This window comes from Artibeus jamaicensis, unplaced genomic scaffold (genome assembly GCF_021234435.1).
Source record: "Artibeus jamaicensis isolate MK-2021 breed Jamaican fruit bat unplaced genomic scaffold, CSHL_Jam_final contig_519, whole genome shotgun sequence".
Lineage (NCBI taxonomy): Eukaryota > Metazoa > Chordata > Mammalia > Chiroptera > Phyllostomidae > Artibeus > Artibeus jamaicensis.
In genome coordinates, this window is record NW_026521871.1 from 53,756,058 (window position 1) to 53,777,097 (window position 21,040).

Here is a 21,040-nt window from a genome sequence, read left to right on the forward strand (position 1 = left end):
AAAAATCTTCACGCACTGCCACCTAGAAGGTATCAGGCACTGAACAGGGCACTTGGGGACCAAAGAGAAGAGGGCACCATGCTGTTCACGAGGAGCTCGCGGCCCTACCACAAATGGAAGCTGCAGCGCAGGACACCTGCGTTCCTGCCGTCTTGGGGTCCTAAGAAACGACAGGGACAGACGAAGCTTTTCTGCCCATCTCCGTTAAAAAAAAAACAAAGCACAAAACCTGTCAGTCTTCAAAGATCCTGTTCTAATTGCCCCTCCCCTAGAAAATACCACAGCTAATTTTAACAGAAAAAGAGTGAAAAATTTTCACTAAAAATGTACTGAGAAATATCAGAGGAAACAATCCCAGGAAAAAAGGCTATTTTTACACATAAAACCCATGTTTTAAATCCTCGCTGACAAGCTTGTGAATGACGGCCCTTTGTGCTCCACTGGGCCCAGCGAGAACACGCTGTCTCAGACCACCAACAACAGACCCATCCATGGTCAGGACAATGGGGCTGGGGGTGGGGAGAGAAGGAAGGGCCAGAGAGGCGGACACAGAGGCAGCTGCAGAGCCCGCCACACTTCCCGGTTTATTAAGTGCAAGCCTCTCTTCTCTCCCCTTTCCCTTCTCCCCACCAGCCCTCCCAGCCTGCACACTGAAAGAGAAAACTAGAGGCAAGATTGGGTCAAACATGAGGAACAGGAAAAGAATATTAAATAACCAGCATTAAAAGGCTCTTTTCAGCTTGAACAAAAGTAAAATGTTCCCAAAAGCAAAACGGGAACCAGAGCTCACACCCAGGCGGTGGTGCTACTTAGTGAGAGGAGGTCAGAGCTGATAAACCCACTGTGAGTGTCCGCAGTGGCAGATTTTCAGCAGGGAAATCAATCAGCCGCCACTGGATGCTACAGGCTCAGGAGCCATCTGATCCACACCAACAGGGAGCTGAGGGCTGGGAGGGTGGGGGTGGGGCGGGCGGGGTGACATGAGGTCACGGGAAGGGCCTCTATTTCATGTGCCCACCGCCCTCCAACCCCATTCCCCTCCCACCCAACCGGCCCGCACCCTCGATCCACACTAGCTGTCCTGCCAGCAGACGTTCAGGTTGACCAGCCACACTCACTCTGTTCGTTTTTGCACCCCCCTCCCCAGCAACCTCTCAATGCCCCTGAGTTAAGCTTCTCCCAGACAGTCACACTATCCAGCAGGGACAGGCCGCCTAATGTCCCTGCTGGTAATCTTCACTGTGATTCCTTCCTTGCCGCCTGCCTGTTCCCCATGGAGGCAAATTTAGAAACATACCATCACGTGGGGTCTCTCCACACAGGAGCGATGGAGAGCTCAGGGTTGCGGTGCCCGCAATCTCTCTCTTCCCTGCCAGAGCCACCTGTCCTGGCTGGTTCTCACCTCCCTGGCAGACCTGGGAGCTGGTTCCACTAACATTTTCTCGTCCTTTTTCCTTGCCGCTGCTCACTTCAGGAATCTGCTCCAGCTTACACTGGAGATACAGCCCAGCAGTTCCCACTTCCTTCTTCCCAGAGCTGCTGTCGCAACTGCTGTTCAAGTGGGTCGACTCTTCTCTCCTCTTGGCCACCGGCTCCTCACAGATGAAAGGAGGGAGCTCTTCAGTGGATAAGATGGGCAGTTGCCCAGGGTCCAGTCCGTAGCTAGCTGTCTGCTCCTCGGCCACCGTCATGGAGCGCCTCACAGCAGGAGCCCCCAGTTTCCTGGGTGCAGGAATCGGCCCTGGGCTCCTGGGGAGAGGCAGCAGGCTAGGAGAAAGATCTTCTCGGGCAGGGAGTTCAGGATACTTATCTGCAAGGTTGACAGCTGGGGGAACTGAGAGGTGGGAACATTCAGACAGGGCCCGGCGCATTGCCTTTTTCTGCTGGGGCACTTGGTCGCACGAAGCCCCCTCTTCCATAGGACTCAATTTCTCCAACTCCTTATCACGGTCTCGGACGAGAGAGCTGTCATTCAAGTGTTCCTGGGTGACCTCCACCATGGTGATCGGTGGAGTGGCCGTGGGTGAACACTCAGGAGTGGGGGCTGGGTGGGCCACCGCCACTGGCAGTGAGGACCCACATTCAAGCTGCCCCGGGTTACTGCTCCCCACCCCAATCAGCCGGCAGCCATGAGTGACGCTGACGCCATTCTCCTTTCCTGGAGTTGCTGCCCGGGAGCCCTGACAGCCTGGAGCCACTGGATGAAAGTTGGGATTCCAAACACTGGTTTCCTGCTCCTTACCAGGGAGGTCAGCAGCCCCAGGGAGATCCAGATCTGGCTGGCTCTGGGTCTCTGGCCCATTCTTCCCTGCCACCATCCCCTGAACTGTAGAGGCTTTGTTGTCGCCTGGCCCCTCTCCGGGTCCCAGCTGGAACCTGGCTGTCTTCTGGTACACCAAGCTCCCCTCCGAGGGATGACAGGAGTCTGAAATCACATACCTGCTCTCAAGGTGACCCGAGCTTGCTTGACACTCCCGGTCCTGCACGTCGACGCCGAGCTCTTTGTCTAGCTTTCCCTCAAAGAAGCAGAGCTTATTTGGCTCCAGGAAGCTGGCATGTTTCACAAGCCCATCTTTCAGCTGCCCGTCCACACTGACACTGAGCCCGATTTCATTCAGTTTGCCCGCTGTCCTCTGCCACTCGAATCCAGCGTGGCTGATGTCCTTCGGGGCATCCATCCGGCACTCTGCAGGCTGGCCCTGACTGAGCTGGCTGTACGCGGCAGCGCGAGAGCCTGGCTGCCTGTCTGAGAGCGACATCGCCGCTTCCACTGCTCTCCCCCTCTCGACTGGAGCTCTAACACCACCTACGATCGCACAGAGCTGGCAGTGACATCACTCCACGTCCCCAGTATTCATGACAAAACCCACCTTTCCCCCATGCTCCTTTCAACTCAAGCGGTTGGGTGCAAAATCAATTTACTAGTGTCAAAGAAAGGAGAAAAAACTGAATGAAAGAGAAAGACAAAGGAAGAAATCTGCTACTGTCTTTCTGCACATTCGAATGCCACTGGGAAACGGAAAATGTAATTCCGTGTAAACCAGCACTGAGTGTAGATCAGCAATTTACAACACGGCAGGGTGCCAGTGTGGGTGCTGAGAACAGTAATTATCCTGGCTTTCACCAATATAGATCTACGTACACCCACACACTCACTTATCTGACACTATGTACACACTTCCACGGTCACCCACTCAAAAAACTGTTTTAAAAATAAGCAAGATTCATTTGCCATTCCCTGCCATAACCTTAAAGAACAATGATTCCAGAAAATTGCTCGAAATTTCACTTAAAAATGCCCCTAATGTAATATGAAAATTGGAGGCATTCATTTCTCGGAGGAAGAGTGGGTTTGCTGTCATAGCAACTTACCAAATTCACTTAAAAAAGGATTTGAATGGAGTCCCTGAAGCCCATCTGCAGCTCTGCAGGTGGAGATTTAATCAAGGGTTCGTTTACAGACTGAAGCGATTTCAGGACTTTGAGGACAGGTGTCCAGTTATAAGACACAACGTGACGATATATCCCTCGCATTTTCACTCCTGCCCCTGCTCCCCTCTGGCTCCTTGGACAAGCTGGGCCTCTGCCTTCTGCACCAGCCCTGCTCTTTCCAGCCCACTGAGCACTCAGTTGCCATGTGAACACGCTGGGGCAGCTTGTCTCCCTCTGACCTCCGAACATAGGGACTCTGGCAGTCTGCAGCGGGGGGTGTTACCCACCCACCAGGGCCCACTGCCCCTCTCTTATTCACCATGGCCCTTCACTGCCCTGGCCTTTGAGCTGACAGACTGTACATTCAGGACTGAAAAATCCACAAAAAAAAATTCTCAGGGGGGAAAAAATTACATCTAAAGGACAGACCATAATCTACCTCGAACAAAGCTGAATTTTGTTACCTTGCCTGCAAGGCACTATCTTGTACTAAAATAGAAATTGTGAAATATTCTATCAAGAATATATAAGATGACCCACATCAAGACATGTCCTAATTAAAATGCCAAAGGCTAAAGGCAAAGAGAGAATCTTAGAAGCAGCAAGACAAAAGCAGTTAGTTACCTACAAGGGAGCTCCCATAAGACAAAGAGCTTCCCAGATAAGAAAAAACTAGTCCCTGGCTGGTGTGGCCCAGTGGACTGAGTGCTGGCCTGCAAATATTTGTTTCTTTAATTTCATCTTTATTGTATTTTTCCATTGCCATTTCAGAGGCAAAGTTTTAGAAAATACCTTAGAAATCAGGTACGCTTCAACAAACCCAGCCACTCAACTAGTCATTCCCCAAAAACACACACACACGCGCACACCCCACCCTCAGTGTGCTGACACCTTCTCTCTTTGGTTCGTGGGGGAAAACTAATTTGGTTGGAGTCAGAGGACCAGGTTTTAAACTCTTAACAGTTCTGATTCTGAGCAACTCACATAACTGCACTAGTCTCAGTTTCTTCATCCCTAAAATGGGGGAGTCTAGCGCCTTCTCATTTCACATTTGTAACACTGTCACATCTCAATAAAAAGGCCCAAACGCACTTTCAAGGAACCACTGATGTGCCACAACGTCCAGCTCACAGCGCAATTTGAACCCAGGGCTGCAGACACCAGTGCATCGAACAAGCCGCAGCCCTCCCCACACAAGGGTGCCACCTGCCGGCAGGGGCGAGACTGAGGGTGCAGCAGCACGTCTGAAGAAAGCGGCCGTCTGAGTTGGATGCCGCATCCTGAAGGGGCAGAGAAGAGCCTAGGCAATAACTGGCCGGCTGGCCTACCCAGACCCTCCCCACCAGTAGCAAAATAAAAAATAACAACAAAGCAACAAAGCCCCCCCAAAACCGGGACAATAACTAGAACTGCAGGTCCCTGCTTCCTCCAAATCGTACATATTGAGGATTCTCTCCATAAAAAGCAAACTGTAAAATGTGAGTCAGCCACAAGCAGGAACCAGGAGAACGAAACTGGCTTGTCACAGAGGGGCCTGTATTCGGGACCAGAGTTCAAGGGTGGACCAGATGTGTGATCAGCCTGAAGAAGAGAACGATGCCGTCAGCATCTGGCTACTGCGCCAAGCAGGGACTTCAGACTCACAGGGCTCAAGAGTTGGAGAGATGGAAGCGGCAATCTGGGGCATCAGTGGCCAAGAAATACAAGCCCAGACGAGAAGCCCAGACTAGAGGCGAGTGCCCAAGACACCGTGCCAGCTAGGTGCTCAGGCAGGTGGCACACAAGCCTGGTGCCTCCAGGGCTCTGAGTACAGCAGGAGAACCAACCATACTATGGGGACACCCGCAGAACCCACCCCTTGCGTAGGCTCGAGATTTCAGACGTAAAAAGCACTTCACAAGGTAGTTACCACACAGAATGTACCCACTGCTGCGAGGTTACAAAATTTTAAAAACTAAGAGTGTTTCATGTGTGTAGAAGGTTTTCTGTCTCCCCTAAGGAATTCGATGTGAAATGATAACGCCCAAGTCCCGGGACTGGGGAACTGGTGCACCAGAACTCTGATAAAGAAGGTGCGCAGAACCGACCAACCACAAGAAACACCACAGAAATCCTAAATCATCAACAAATTAACAGACAAGATGAAGGCAGCTGTCAAAATCCAGGAATTGCCTAGAGAAAATAATGTCCCTTTCTCCACATCTTTTAGATCGAGGGTCATTCCAAGAAACCACCCCCGCAGGGATGCTGCCACGCGTGCTACGGAGCAGACTCAGGACTCTGGCGCTCCTCCGGCTCATTCCTCTCGTCTCGCAGAAGAGTGAACAGGATCCAGGGAGGAAAAAACACAATGGTTTTGTCCAAGCTCAAGTGCTGAGTTAACGGAAAAAAAGCCAGAGAAGATGCCAGGCTTCCCACACCACTGAGCAAAAATTAATCTTAGTTACTGGATGCCTCTCCTTTGTAATGGTTAGTTTTTTGCTCAGTAAAGTATCTCAAGCTTTACTTCGCCGCTGTAACTTATCTTTTTGTGACCAATTCAAAACTCTCAAGTTACTGCGTAGTGTGCACATGTGTGTGTGTTTGTGGGAGGGCAAGAGCAAGTTTGAGATAAAGGAGTAAAAGAAGTAAAGCATTCAGTGTTTACCTTATACCTTAACCATGGTTTTGTTTGCTTGTAATTATGCAAAGAATGAGGAAGGTGGGAGTGACTTATTCCTCAGCCATTTCCTATGACTGGGTTCCATTCTCAGAAGAATTTACATATATGCTAATGTCTTTTTACAGTGCCTCAGCCTATGAGCTCCCCTCCGATTGCTTCTGAGTAAGCAGGCCCCTCTGCTTCACTTAGAAAAAGTGCAGATGTGGGGTGTTGAACACAACATACTGAAGATGTGTTACGAAACTGTGCCTGTGAAACCAATGTCACCCCAATAAATTCAATAAAATTCAAAAGAAAAGAGAGAGAGAGAGAGAGAAATACCACAGATCCAGAGGCTTGTACAGAGGGGAGAGGACAGACTGACTTATTAAGGTTTGATTAGACCATTACGTTTGCAACACATTCCAAGGAAGAGATCACATGCAACAGGAACAAATGGGTGGGGCTCCCTCCACGGAGCAGGGCCTTGTCCCCCCACCCCCCACCGCAGGTGCGTTTTCCTGGCCTTTTTCTCCTGAGCTCCGAGGCCCTTCTTTTGCCTCTGTAACTTGTTTCCTGCGCCCATTTCTTCTACAGCTCAGTTCTACCTCTGTGACTTTGTACATGAACTTTCTCTTGGAAAAAAAAAAAAAAATAGAATGAGTGGGTCTGTTCCTCTCATTGAGGTGAAAGCCACCCAGATGGCAAAGGACAGGGGGAGGGGCCCCCCCCCCCCGGCAGAGACTGCGCAGTGGAGCCTGATGGCCCTGCCGGCGCGCTGGCCCATTTCGGAGCTACAGACACAACCTCCCCCAGAAAGGCTCGCGCGCACACACCGGAGGCGTCTGCGGCCAGGAACGCAACCCTCCCCAGCCACTCAAGCCAGCGGATGAGGAACTTACGTTCAGTCTTATAGGGCTGAGGGCTGAGCGCGTCCCCCTAAAAAGGAATGTGCTTATGAACCGTAAGACTTAAATTCTAAACTCAGCTGCCACTGGAATTCCTTGCTTCTGGGTTTTACTCCTACTCATTCACAACTCACTTCAGTGTCACCTCCTCTGTGAAATCCAGACCCAAACAAGAGAAAGATTCTGAAATGTTCTAAACTAAATGACAGACAAAGCCGTGAACCAGTGAACAGCTACGGACCCACTGACACGCTACTGCTCATATTCCACATGTGTTGGAACTCTCCACCAACCTCCCCGTTAACTGGCCTGGTGCCACCGCATCCTGCGTGTGCAGGAACTGTCAGGGCTGTGGCCTGGACCAGTCCCAAGTGGTAAATATGTCTTCCTCGAAGACTGTGCACTGCCGCGGAACTACCCCCACTTCACCTTTGCCCACACCCTTATCTAGGCCAAGAAAAACTTTTTCAAAACAACTCAACAACCCTCTCCTCCAAAGCACAGTATATAAAAGCACCTGTCAACCCCACGACTACAGACATGTTGCCCAGCCCTCCTGCTGCTGGTGGCTTGGACCCCGGGCCGGGTCCTTTTCCGGCTAGCATCTGGTTCAATAAATCCCTCCTTCCGGAGGAGCGCTCCACGTTGGAAGTTTGGTGGGCTTACCAACCCCACGGCGATCCCTTCATGCTTTTGCAACACTACCCTTGCTCTGCCCTTTTCAGTTCGGAAACCACACTCAATCTCATTTGTGTGTCTTTCCTGGAAGTGCAAAGGCAGCAGTAAGACATGTCTGTCCCTGCCACACGGGGTCCAGCACAGTGCGAGACACTCACTGAGTGGGCTCTCCAGAGGCTCTGCTCGTGGAGGGGTGGAGGGGTCCCTGGGGTGCTGACTCTGGGCCGTTGGCCTGATCTCTCCCATCACTGAACTCATCTAGGCAGGTGCTGACTTGAAATATCCCTCGGGCTAAGGATGTTTAAGTTACATTCTAAGGAACATGCCTGGATTCCCGGGCTTCTGGTCCTGCCTGAAGGTGGTTTCTAAGCCTCTTTTATCAGACCCTATATATAGGACAGGTCAGGCCCTCTAGGGGGCTGGCTCGGCCTGCAGGGCAGGTTTCAGCAGATGTGCCTGCAGATGTTTCTGGTGTTGCCTGGTGAGTTTTCAACTTGTTCAGGCCTTGCTTCTGTTATGTTCCACAACTGGATGCCCTACATTCTTTCTTAGTTACCAAGGCAACAAAGCTACACTCCAGACTGATCAAATGTTCCCTATTATTGTCACCAGGAAAAATTGCCTAATAAATTATCATACAGTGGAAGTCGATAACTCTAGTGATTACAGTGATTGATGACACTGTACTAATAAGAGCTAAAGGTTGTGAAGTTGCTATCTAGTTACTTACCTGAAAGTAAATGGTGTTTGTGTTTGTACATTCAAACATATATGCAAAACACCTCAAAACTATGTTCTAACTAAATTCTAGAAACATTTCTTAGAATAAGAGAATCAAAAAAATCATGACTCTCCCTGATTTACTTAAAAAGTTGGGACACAAACAGAATGAAAAGACTGAAGCTAGGAATTTGATTTATGTGACCCTTGACCAAGGTAATTCATATACCGGGACCTACAAAAATGGAGGCCGCTCCACTGGCCCCACCTGAGCCACAAATCTAAGACAAGTGACTCAGGGAAAACACCCCCATCACACTCCTCCGACTGGGCTTCAGCCAGCTCACCTTACCCCAGAGAACAGGAACTCCTGCTCGCCTTCCAAGGAAGTAAATATAAATACCTTTTCAGTGCCCCGAATCAGAAGCTGTTGGTCATTGGTTTTCTGAACCCTCAAATGCTACTGTGGGCCAGAGGGTACAAGTGGGGGGGGGAGGGGACATGAGGAGAAGAACCTCTTTTTAAAGTACAATAACCGATATTTGCCGCACTCATTTCAAAGGATATTTAAATGCTCTTATTGAAATAAGGTGAATAGGAGCACAGGATTGTTGGGGGTGAAAAGAATTTAAGACAGTGCTGAGCTAATGCTCAATTTCTTCTTAGTTGCGTGACATACAGAACTAGCAGTAAATTTCACTGATACACATACAGCCAGTAAAACAAAACCAGCCAGAGAATGGAAGTCTACGTGGGAAGGAAGCGGTAAGAGAAGGAACTTGACAAATGGCACTGCTGTTAGGAAAAGACATTAACAAATGGGCATCTCTCCAGTTGTAAAATTGTAGCGAGTTCTAAAATTATCAATCATTTTTTCATCTGCTGTACATATTTTATTTATGTACAAGGGCCTTGAAACTGTTAAGGTTCAGGCTTTATAAATTACATTGAGTTTCACACCAAGAGAATTTCTCACTACAAACTCACATTCCCAGCTGCTAGAAGACAGTTGATGGGCTCAAGCAAACTACAGAAAAAGAAATGAAGCCAGGAAAAAAGGAGACCAGGCTGTCGCTGCTGTAGAAGGAAGGGCCTATCCACAGGGACCCGTAACTGTCCCCCTCAGAGCACCATGTGACAAGTGCACTGCCACTCATAGCCCCTCTGCTCCCAGGAGAGCAACAGGGTACACTGGAGATCACCCTGCAACTTCACAGAAAACAGACCCTCGAGGAATCCTCTTCTGACGAGTTGAGCTCTGAGTTTCCAAAGTGGCTCAACATTCCCGGCTCAGGGCAACATGGATGATAAGTGAAGAAACCTTCTGCTGAAGTCCCCCAACTTAAGAGTGACACGAATAAATGAGAGAGGGAACATTAAGCTGGAAGAGCCTTTAGCAGTATTTTCACTTTCCCTGCTTCCAAAGCCAAAGGTAATACATTGATAATTCAGACGATGTCAGACACCGCATAAATGCAACGCTCGTGTGGGCACGAAGAGGACCACATGAATAAATCAAACACATCTCTGCCCAGAGCATGAGATGTCAGAGGCAAGAGGCCGAGATCCTAACCCCCAGGCAGCTTCTGATTTCCGATGTTATGTCCTCAAGCTGTGTCTCCATTTCTCCAACTCGAAAAGTGCTGTGGTCAGTGCTTAGATAATACAATAAAAAATAAAATCACTAATTACCAACTTTCATCTTTTTCTCACCTGTAAATGGAGAGTCCCTCATGATATTGTAGAGTGTGTGTGTCTGTGTGAGTGACTATTACCTATCTAGCTATAGATACCTCCGCATAGAATCTTCAGGCAATAGATGGTAGTTGATATTATTTTTATTAATCCTACTAAAATCTTTACTGCCTGAACGCTGAAAACCGTGGCTAAGGCCATCAGACCACAGGGCAAATGAAAACAATCTCTGTGAGAATCACCGGCAACCTGGGGGCAAGGCAGTCAGGGTGCATGATTTGAAGCTAGGAAAAAAGACAAAGTTTAGTAAGGCCAGGTTTGGAACCAGTCTGGGTGAAACTTCAGAGTCTGCACGAACAATGGTATTTGGGTGTAAGGGGTCACCCTGCCCAGTCTCCAACTACAAACGCAGATACTTTCCAATCCACCCAGTCCCCTGCCTCCGAGCCCCAGGCCTGCCTGAAGCTCTGCTCTGCACATTCCCCGCCCCCCTGGATGTCTTGGAATAAGCCCTTCTAGAAATATGCAAGATGTGTCTAAAGAAAACATCGAAATACCAGTGAGGGTTAAGGACACATAAACTTGAACATGTAATATTATTGAACATGCCACATTATTATGCTGGAGGATAGAAAAGTCAACACAGAAGACATCACCTCTCCTTAGGGTTATCTATACAGTTAATGTGATTTCAAAAACAGATTGACCGGATTTTTTCCCCTTCAAAATTGTAAATACCAATTTTCAACTTTATACGTAATAATAAACAAGCAAGAATAGCCAGGAAAACTCTGAAAAAGAATAAGAGGGTTATAAGCCCTAGTCAATATTAAAAATTAAAGAGAAAATATTTTTATAAACAGTAGAGATGTCTTTTATAAACTCAGTAATATACAAGGAAGTCCTTACGTAAGTAAAACACAAAATCTATGCCAGGAAATAATTTTTCACCAACTGCATCAGCACACAAAACTAAAAAAGAAAAGCCGGCCTGGTGGAGAGAGAGCAGCGGCACAGGTGCCAACGGGTCGTGCTGGCGTGGGGAACAGCTCTGTGGGCCCTGTGGGGGACAACTCAGCAACACGCCATAGCCCCTTATTATACTGGCTCAATTACGGTATTCTGTACGTACAAGTCTAGTTTATGCACCTTGTTTCTAAATGAGGAAAATGCCCACCAATAAAGAACTGGTGAGAGACTTTAGGGTATATCCTCACATACAACACAGCTATTTTAAAAAAGGTCCATTTCTCTGTACTAATTTGCAGAGCACTCTAAAGTAAGTTTACACAGCAAGGCACACGGCAGTATGTGTGACCTGTCTCATTTATACAAAAGCAGGAAATATCCATAGCCTTGCTCCCTTCTGCATTAAAGGGCCTGGAAGGATGTGTAAGACGCTGTGAACACTGGTTGTACCTGGAGAGGAAAACAGCATCTGCCTCGTTTCCTCCAGAATCGGAACAAATCCTCTTTCTACATTTCTTGGAAGATATAGACCAAAAAGAGATGGCTAGATTTCAGAAAATTGACACGCTGCCCTTGTATCAACGCTGAAACGAAAGAACCAATCTATAAACTGAAGCTATGGAAGTGGACAGAACACTGGAGATCTTAACGGAAGCTGGAACGCCCCCTACACTGGACTTGGTTTTCTGCCTTGGCAACAAGGTAGCTAATAGCAGGAACATGAAAATAGAAAAGATGAAAATGAAAATATCGCATGCAAATAACAACCTTCAGCACTCTGTATCCACACAGCATCCGTCCGTTCCTCACTGAGCACAAAGCCATGCACAGCACAGGCTTCACCCAAAACAGCAAGTACGCATAGTGCAGAACAGTGCCCCACGCCAGGCCTTTCCCGCAGCCTGCCTGGCTGCCGAGGCCAACTGGAGTCATTGTTTTGTTTTGTTCTTAATTTCTGAGTTAGTAGATATATCATGCAAGTTGGGAAACAGTGATTAAGAAGTAGTATTATTTGTAGGTTGTGAAAAAACCTCAAAGGCCAGGAACCATTTTTTAAAGGTTAGGCTCAGGAAAGTGACAATTGTTTTTTCAAGAAAAAAAAAAAAAAAAAGGCTAACATTTCTAAATCTTTAAGGAATAGTCTCTCTTAATCTCCTTCCAACTACTCGATTGATTAGAGCCCAAAATGGCAAAATTATGAGGAGTCCCACACGGGCAAGTTCCACAGACGTGCCGTGGGCACAAACGGTTTGGTGGGCAGGGACTGTGCCCACAGCCCTACCCCGCAGGCAGCCGTGGGCCACTGGCTGTAAGCAACACGCTATGAACCGTGCGGCTTCCTCCCTGGGGGACACTGCCCACTGAGAGAAACACAAGTGCAGCCTGTGCCTACTGGTGCCGGCCAGAGGCTGCCACCATTTCCCCATCAAAGGCAGAGCATTTTCATTTAACCTGAAAACTGTGTCGATATTTACTGCCACCAGCATGAGACACATATACAGCGGTGGGCAAACATAAGCTTCCAGTTAATACAATACAGTAATGCAACAATTAATAGTAATACAAGAATAAACTCTGTTTCGCACACTCACAACTACATTCCTGCTTCTTCCCATCCCTGCACATACTAACAAATAAACACCACTCCACACGGCTGGGCGTGGCTGCTCTCTCCTCCTTACACAAAATAGTGATTGAAATGTGGCTGGAAACTTTCCATACACAGGCACACTTTAAAAAAAAATTAAGGACAGTGGCTGGTGGTAGGCCTTCTGCTAAACGATTCACTGTTTGAATTCAACTTCGCCTAAAACCAGGTTCCCTGCTGGGTAGGAAAGGCATGCAACCAGGTCACCAGCCTCCTCAAGCTGGACACAAGACATGCCTCGGCTGCAGAACATGTAATTAGCAGTTATACATTTTTCATGCCAACAAATCACCAATTAACAAAGATGATTAGAGCTGGGGTGGAACCACAGCACGAGCTCTCTGCCTCCCCGATGCAGACTCAAAAGCCACAAGCACACACGCTGCCCCGAGGCAGGTTCATACCGCCGGGCTTGGCTTGCTTGGCCCTCTCTCGTTCCTGGGCTGCAGACTTCGGCAGAGGTGGAGGAAGTCCCCGGGACTTGGTGGGCCTCATGTAGCCTTTTATTGGTTCCACCACTTTTTTTTCTTCCTTCTTCCCTTCTTCCAGGGCCTTTGATTCAAGTTTCTCTGTCATTTTCTCAGGTGCCTCCAAGATCTTATCATTGGGTTCTGGGGGTTGAAGACCCTTGGGAACAGTCACTGCTAAGTTATCTACCACCCTCGAAGGGGCAGCTCCAGCTGGGCCCTCCGAGGAATCTGACTGCGGTTGTGGTGTTGGCGAGGAAGCATCTTCTCCTTCGGTGGCTTTAGAAGCCAGGCTAACTCCTTCCAATTTATCCTTCTGACTTTTTGGAGGGGAAACAGTCACATCCACGGCCGTATTCAAACTAGCTGGGCCCCTAGACTCGCTACCGTCAGCAGTTTGGTCCTCACAGACACGGGGCTTCTGTGATTTGTCTCCCAGTAAGCCAGGAACATCAGCTGAAGCAGAACCTGCCTCAGACTCTTTCTTTTTGTTTACTGGATCTGCTGGGAAATTACTCCTGTCTGCACACACTTCTAGGCCTCTGAGCTCACCTGGCAGGCTCTGGTCTTCTGCTGGCGCTCCAGAAGGGCGCTCCTTTGTCACTTCTGTGATTTTCTCTATGGGACGCTTAGATGCACCGCTGGGCACTGACTCAGACGCTCCGGCCACAGGCCCTCCGTCCGTCCCTGCTTCATTTTTCATGGGGTCAGCAAGCTCACCTCTGTTCTTTAGATGGTTATCTCCAGGGCTCTTCACTGTTTCTGTGGCCGCTGTAAAAGTCAGGACACCTCCTCCTGTGCTTGCAAAGGGCACAGCAGCAGAGGAAGCCTTGGATCTTTCTTGATCTGGGACTCCATCTTTGCTGCAATTATCTACCACTGATAATTTGGAAATGTGGGCCAGAGCTGTCTCTTGCCTACTTTCCGCCAAGGTGTCTGAAAAGGAATCACCTTTCTTTACTAACTGAGGAGTGGGAGTGGGCAGCTTTTCACAGGCTGCTGAGTCCAGAGCCTTCAGAGGGGCTGACTGAGTACTCATCACCGCAGGGGGTGTTCTGGGGCAGGCAAATGTGATATTTCTGTTTTCATCCACATAACCCATTCCTTCTATTCTGTGGTCCCCCGTGGCTTCCACGGGAACATGTCTTTTTGTTGCATCTGCCTTATTCTCCAAAATGTGCTTCTCAGGAAAGCTATTTTTCTTTTTACTTTTGCCATCATTACTCCTTTTGGGTGGTTTGTCAGCCACTGCAGCGTGCCCGCTGGCTGCGTCTGTCTTTTGCTCCCCGGGCAGCACTGAAGGAACAAGTCCCGCCCCCTGGATTTGGTCTTGGCAGCTCACATCTGTCACCTTGGTAGCTGCTTCACTAACAGCAGGATCCCTGACTGTGCCTGTTTTGTTCCCACCAACAGCCCCAAGCTCAAGAGAATTAACCTCAACATTTCTACCCTTTCGGTCAGTTACCTCCACTGTGGGCGTCTTCAATGTCTGTGAGCACAAAGGCTCCTGACTTACGGGGAAAGTGAGTCCTGAATCCCTGTTTGGGTGGAGAGTGCCCTCAGCACCTCCGTCCTTCCCTGCAAAAGGTGGGCTGAGGATTTCTTCTTTGCTCTCCACCCCAGTAGGCTGTGTGGAATAATTATTTTTAAACTTTTTGTTTTTGCCTTCACTGCTTCTTTTTTTAGGTTTCTCAGAAATCCAGGGAGCTGTCTCACGGTCCACCCAAGGACACCCTCCTTCCTTGCTCTGGTTGCTGACACCCAGATCTATGGCCACAGCTCCCCTCTCTGTTGTAGCACTGGAAGTCTGAGTCACGCCCGACCCAGCTCCCAAAGGAATCAGTGCCTGCAAGGTACTTGCCACACTAGGGTCAGCTGTCTTCTCAGGCTCCCGCACAACCACTGCCTGGGGGAGATCAGCTGCGATCCCCGGCTGCTTGGAAGAATACAGCCCCAGCTCCGCACTCTGAGCAGTCATTCTTTCGGTTTTAGGGGCCAGCTCGCCTGGCGCAGGGACGGCTCTGCCGTCCCCCTGGCTGTCTGGAAGGACCATCGGCTCAGCTCTTGCCCTTACCTTCCCAGAACTAGCTCTCACTTTCCCAGAACTTCCCCTGCCCTTCCTGCTTTTGCCATCACCTGCCATTTTCTTAAATGGTTCATTCCCTGGCTCAGGAACCTGAACCTTGTCCTGTGGCTGCTCAGAAGCTAAGATGCTCGTCTCTTGTCTTTGCTTGGGAAAAACTTCCTTGTTAAGTTCTTGAACATCTTTAGCTCCTTCAGAGAACTCTTTGTGTGTGTCCTTCTGCAGCTTAGTCATTTTCCTTCCGCCATTCCCTTCTTGCAGACTACTTTCTAACGGATCACTGGCTGTCAAAATGGGTATCAAATTAGGCAGTTCTTTTGCTGCTGTGGGTTTTAAAACTTTTCCCATAGCCTCCTTGTCCAAGACAGGGAAGCAACCATCTTGGGGTCTGATCTCCAAAGGAATTTCTACTTTGTGTGCAGAAACTTCTGTCTGGGGCCCTCCCAGTTTCACAGAGCCTACTGTCTGGCCTTTATCCCTCGGACCCTCCAGGTGGGGAGCAGTCTGTGATTTGCATTCACCTGGCAGCAGAGATTTCGTGTCTTGGCTCTGTGGTCCTGACTTGTGACCTTTGACCTCTGCATCTACACTCAGCAGAGAATCTACTGTGGCTTTCGGGGGTTCTTCCAAAGGACACAAAGGAACACTGCGGCCTTCTGAGACAAAGTTCTCAGCTGCCAGTTTGGCTGCTCTGGAGTCAAATGCACATCCCCTTTTCAGGTTTCCTCTGGATGCTGGTCCACACTCGGCGCCCACAGCGGTAGACTGGCTGGGGAGAGCACCTGACTTTTGTGAGTCGGCTGCAAAGGGATGACCTTTGGGCTCTTTTGCATTCTCATCATCCCAAGGCCCCCCAGCCCGGGGTTGAGAATATCTCTTTTGCTTTGGTTTCTTCTTTTTCTTCTTCATCATCATTGCTGTGCTTTCTACATCCCAGGCCTCCCTGCCAAGATCCCTCAGGGGTTCAAGGAAGTCAACATGAAAAGGTTTCCTTGTGTTCCCAGGCTCACCATAGGAAGGTGAACCAGAGACCCAGCCCGACTCCAGCAGAGAGCAGGGGCCCAGCCCAGGATCGAGAGTCTTCCGTGAAGAGCCTCCCAGCAGCTCAGGAGGGATCCTGGCAGGCCGGGGCCTGGCGGCCCTGCGGTCACTGGGCCTGCACACTTGTTTGGCTTGTGTGGGAAGGGTACCTGCAATATAGGAAGGTGGCCAAGATCCCACAAAGAAAACTCCTTGTTATTGTTTCTTTTAAAAAGTCCATTTAGTGACTCATTTAAGTAGTCTATTTTCACTACCCCACATACTAATTCATTTAGAAAAAGTGGTTTTTTTGGTAACATTCCTCAAACTTAACTGGGATTAGCAAACATTTAGCAAAGATCATCTCAAGTAAAGATTTTTTTCAAACATATTTACAAAATATTTAAAACTGAAAAAAAGAAATACAGAGATTTTCTAACCCCTATAATAAGCACTTACCACCTATAAATCTCAACTGATACTTATTTATATGTCATTATTGTTATTAGGCACATGATTCCCAATTCTGCAATAAAATGGTAAGCTCCTATCTGTTTTTGGTGACATTTATTTAATAACTGAATGAAATAAGTATGATCTTGGACAGTTTATAATTCTATGAGTCTGCCACCAATATTATACTACTTAATTATCAAACTAACTAGATCAATTCTGGGAAATAGACCAGAAGGCCAGGCTTATCCTACTACAGAAAAAAAAAAAGAAGAAGAAGAAGAATTAGGAGACGAGGAAAAGGAAAAAGAAAAAGATACTGAATCAGCCTTGTGGTCAGAGAAAAATTCTCATCACTCTGGAACCAGTGCAGTGTCCCACTTTAAGACAAATGTGTTAGATTTCAATGTTCTGTCCCTAAATATATATAATGCCAGGTAGGATAATGAATTCAAACAACTGGGATAAACGTCCTCGGGAAAGTTTCAGGAAGTCAGCTGGGCCAACCTCCTGTCTCCAAGTCAATGCCGCACGGACCTGGGACCCCAGGAAGAGCCCACGAAGAGCAGGTCTAGGACAGCCCTTACCAAGTCAGACCCCATGAGATGGCTTCAGGGACTATTAAAATACTTAAACAGTACCTTTTGTTTTTGTCGTTACCCCTCCAAAGTCCTCCAAATCCTACCTTTCATTCAATACCTCAGGTCAATTACAGCTTCTCTCAAAAACATTGCTAGGCTCTTGCACCTACAACATTTATACCATTTAATCCAGCAACTGATCAGCAGTTCTTTGGTGCCATCTGTTATGTGACTTAATTAGATTATATAAATCTTTGCTTTCAGAGTTCATGCCTGGGAACTTCTTTGAGAAGTTCTCTGAACCATTACATTACAGCTGCTCTGGCTATAACATAACCACACAACGGCCAGGACCTGGACTTAAGCACCTGTGTGCTTTAGCACGGTGTATTTTATACACAATAAAAACTGATACATTTTTACTGGTATGCTGAATCACTAGAACAACATTTTTAAAAAATACAAATGTTTATTTTGCTCCTTCCTGGTGCTAGAGTGTGCAAAGCACTACAGACCATAAGCAAAATCAGTCATGGTCCCTGCCCTCCAGCTCACACATTCTAATCAGTCACAGAAAAGTAAGCTGAGAATCAAGTTGATTTGTACATGTTTCAGGCTTACAGTAAAAAGCATATAATCTTTAAGTTCACTGAATAATTGAGCTTTAAACTAGGGAGTATCTGAGAGCAGTGCCTCTCAAAGTTTAATGTATATAAGAATCATCTGGAAAACTTGTGAAAATGCATATTATGATTCTGAAGGTCTGAGGTGGAGCCCAAAATCACAAAATTCTCACATGCTCCCAGACAACTCCGAAGCTGCTGGGCTGTGAACCACACTGAAACCTGCAAGGGTGCATAGAACACTGCAATATTCCTGGGTAAATGAGGCAAGTTAACTAACCCACTTAAGACCACACGGCGCAGAACAGTGGACAGCTGACCTGGATTAAAACTTAGGTGTCCTGAGTTGGCGTAGTGCTCACTTAAAAGTATGTGATGAGCTGACTTGCTGCCTAGACAAGACAAAGCCTATCTAAAGAAGAGACCTGACCTCGTAAATGGCCCTGCCAATCACCACCACCCCAGTTTCAGTGGTTCCAGAGGGCCCAATTCATTCTCCTGACTTACCTGAGGTCTCGGAAGGAAACTCAGAAGGTTGACTACCGAATGGTTTCTTTTGCTCTAGTTTCTCTAACACAGATGCCTCATCTGTTGGCAAGTTGAACTTTTGGCCGGTGGCTGTGACTGGTTCTAAAGATGACAGTAAAAACCACACAGGTTTCAGAGAAGCACAATTCAACAATTTCTCCACCTTCCAGGAACTGGAAGCAGGAACAGTGGTTGAAGAATAAGGGACGCCCCTGCTGGGTCAGCTGAAAAGGAAGTGGTAGCAGGAAGGTGGAGCTGAAAGGGCTTTTGTTGGTTTGTTTTTAAGATGGGGAAAGTAGGAAGTGTTGGTAGGTTAGTGGGAAAGAGTCAGTGGAGTGGGACAAGCACCGGAGAGAGGCAAGAAAGGAGAGGACAGCCAGGGCGACACGCTGAAGTAGGCAGGGAGAGATGGGATCTAGCACAAAACAGAGAGGCGGCCTCAATGAGGACCTGGGGGGTTCACTTCCAGTAACAGGAGTCTCTGAACACAGTCACAAGCAGTTAGGCCGAGGAGGCGGGAGAGGTTGTGAATGTCCTCTCTCACTGCTTAGTGGATTATAAGAAAAATAAGGTCAGCAACGAGTAAGAATGAAGGAGGTGTTGGAGGAGGGTGAAGGTGAGAAGTAAATGTCTGGGGGAGCAGAATGTATATAGATTTGCAAAGTACTGTCTTTATTTTACCTGGCACGGGGCTTGCCCCTTGCCCTTCTGGAGACTACGTGCTGGTAGACAGAAACACTGAGAGTAAACGTAAGCCCGTACCTGGTAAAATCATGGAAGTAGGTGCAGTCGAATGCCCTTCGTTCTGGAGAGGTTCTAACTGGGAAACCTCACGTATTTCTCCCTGCGGTCGGACAACTTCTGTGTCTTTAACTGGAACTGGTGACACCTCTGTTTCTGAGGGTGGTACAACATCCTTAGCCAGGGTCATCTCTGTTTTGGGGGGTGAAGCCATGTCCTTGACCAGGGCTACCTCTGTTTCTGGGGATGGAGTCATGTCCTTGACCAGGGCCATCTCTGCTTCTGGGGATGGAGTCATGTCCTTGACCAGAGCCACCTCTGTTTCTGGGGATGGAGTCATGTCCTTGACCAGGGCCATCTCTGCTTCTGGGGATGGAGTCATGTCCTTGACCAGAGCCACCTCTGTTTCTGGGGATGGAGTCATGTCCTTGACCAGAGCCACCTCTGTTTCTGGGGATGGAGTCATGTCCTTGACCAGGGCCACCTCTGTTTGTGAGGACAAGGCCAACTCCTTGGTCAAGGCTATTTCTGCAGATGACACAACATCCTTAGCCAGTGTCATCCCCGTTTCTGAGAGTGATCCCATGCCCTCAGCTGGTGTGAAATCCAGTTTTATAAGTGGTGCCCTCTCTGTTTCTTTGAATAGTGTTCCGTCCTTGGCTGGGGTCTCCTCTGTTTCTGTAGGGAGTGCCATGTCCTTGACTACAGTCACACCTGATCTGATGGACGATTCCATGTCCTGGGCAAATGCCACATCTTCTTTGGTAGGTGGTTCCACATCTTTGGCCAATGCCACCTCTGCTTCTGTGATTGGAGCTGTGTCCTTAGCCAGGGCCACCTCTGTTTCTCTAGATGGTGCCCTATCAGCAGACTTCAGTCCCATCGTGATTTCCAATGCTTCTGTTGGGGCCTTCTCTTCTGCTGATGCCACTTCTGCCTCCTCGGCTGGCCCTGAGGGAAACACGTTGGACATTTAGGGCCCATCACTGTCTGCCCATGGCTCTGCATTCAAAACACACTTTCTTAGAGCACAGGGACATCTGGCTTTTGTGAGCCTAACACCCTAAATATAACTAAGAAGCTGTGTGGTTAACGCATCTGCCTCCTCTGACAGTCCCTGTACTGAGAAGAACAGGCTACTGGGAGAACAAATAGTGGAGAGAAAAGGCAAAGAAGAGAAAAAACTCAAGGTTAAAGAAAAACACCACACCACACAGTTAGTGTCAGAAAGGGGACCAGTGGAACCCTTGAATTTTAAATCTGCACCGAATTAAAAAGGGATTTTCTTTGCTCATTTATCCCAAGTCTTATATGTCAACTACAACTTTATTCCTCTAGCTGTAAAATCAGTAATAGTAAGTTTAAAAAAATTTGTGGCCATTCTAACATTTTTATCTATGCTGCTGTGTGCTGCTAAAAACTATATCTGGTGACTGATTATTGGTACTGTAACCACAAACCGACAGAGGGAGGTTCCAATGACTTACATGCTGCGGGCTGCAGAGGTTGTGAGGCCTCTGGGAAGACCCCAGCATGGGGAGAGTTTGGGGGTCCCACAGGACAGATCTGAGGCACAAGCACTGCAGGAGCAAATGTGTCACAGGGAAACAGACCTGATAACGAACACAAACAAAGATGTCTTTAAAACTCAGTCAACATTGCAGGGAAGGCATTTGGTATTTAAAATAAGCTTTAAAGATGGAGACCTAAGGACCTATGAAAAACAAAGCAAGAAAGTTTTAAATTAAGCACTGTAGACATTCTCCAGTTTCCGGCTAATTAACAGCCTGTGTTATGTCACCAAACCCCTGCTGTGCCACGTATCAGCCTCTGAGAGTGTATTACAAAGATTC

General features: G+C 48.0%; 1 protein-coding gene across 18 annotated transcripts in view; it reads right to left on the reverse strand.

The window, feature by feature from the left end:
• MAP4 (microtubule associated protein 4) overlaps positions 1 to 21,040 on the reverse strand; it is a 142,966-nt gene that overhangs the window by 25,694 nt on the left and 96,232 nt on the right. For 13 of the 18 annotated variants that reach the window (XM_053669153.1, XM_053669147.1, XM_053669145.1 and 10 more), the window contains 4 exons: positions 20,675 to 20,800; positions 19,209 to 20,138; positions 18,426 to 18,548; positions 13,096 to 16,431 (listed from right to left, as the gene is read on the reverse strand). In XM_053669153.1, coding sequence (XP_053525128.1) covers positions 13,096 to 16,431; positions 18,426 to 18,548; positions 19,209 to 20,138; positions 20,675 to 20,800 — 4,515 coding nt within the window. The remainder of the gene's footprint in view (positions 1 to 13,095; positions 16,432 to 18,425; positions 18,549 to 19,208; positions 20,139 to 20,674; positions 20,801 to 21,040) is intronic. The other 5 variants (XM_053669155.1, XM_053669159.1, XM_053669158.1 and 2 more) reach the window with 1 other exon arrangement.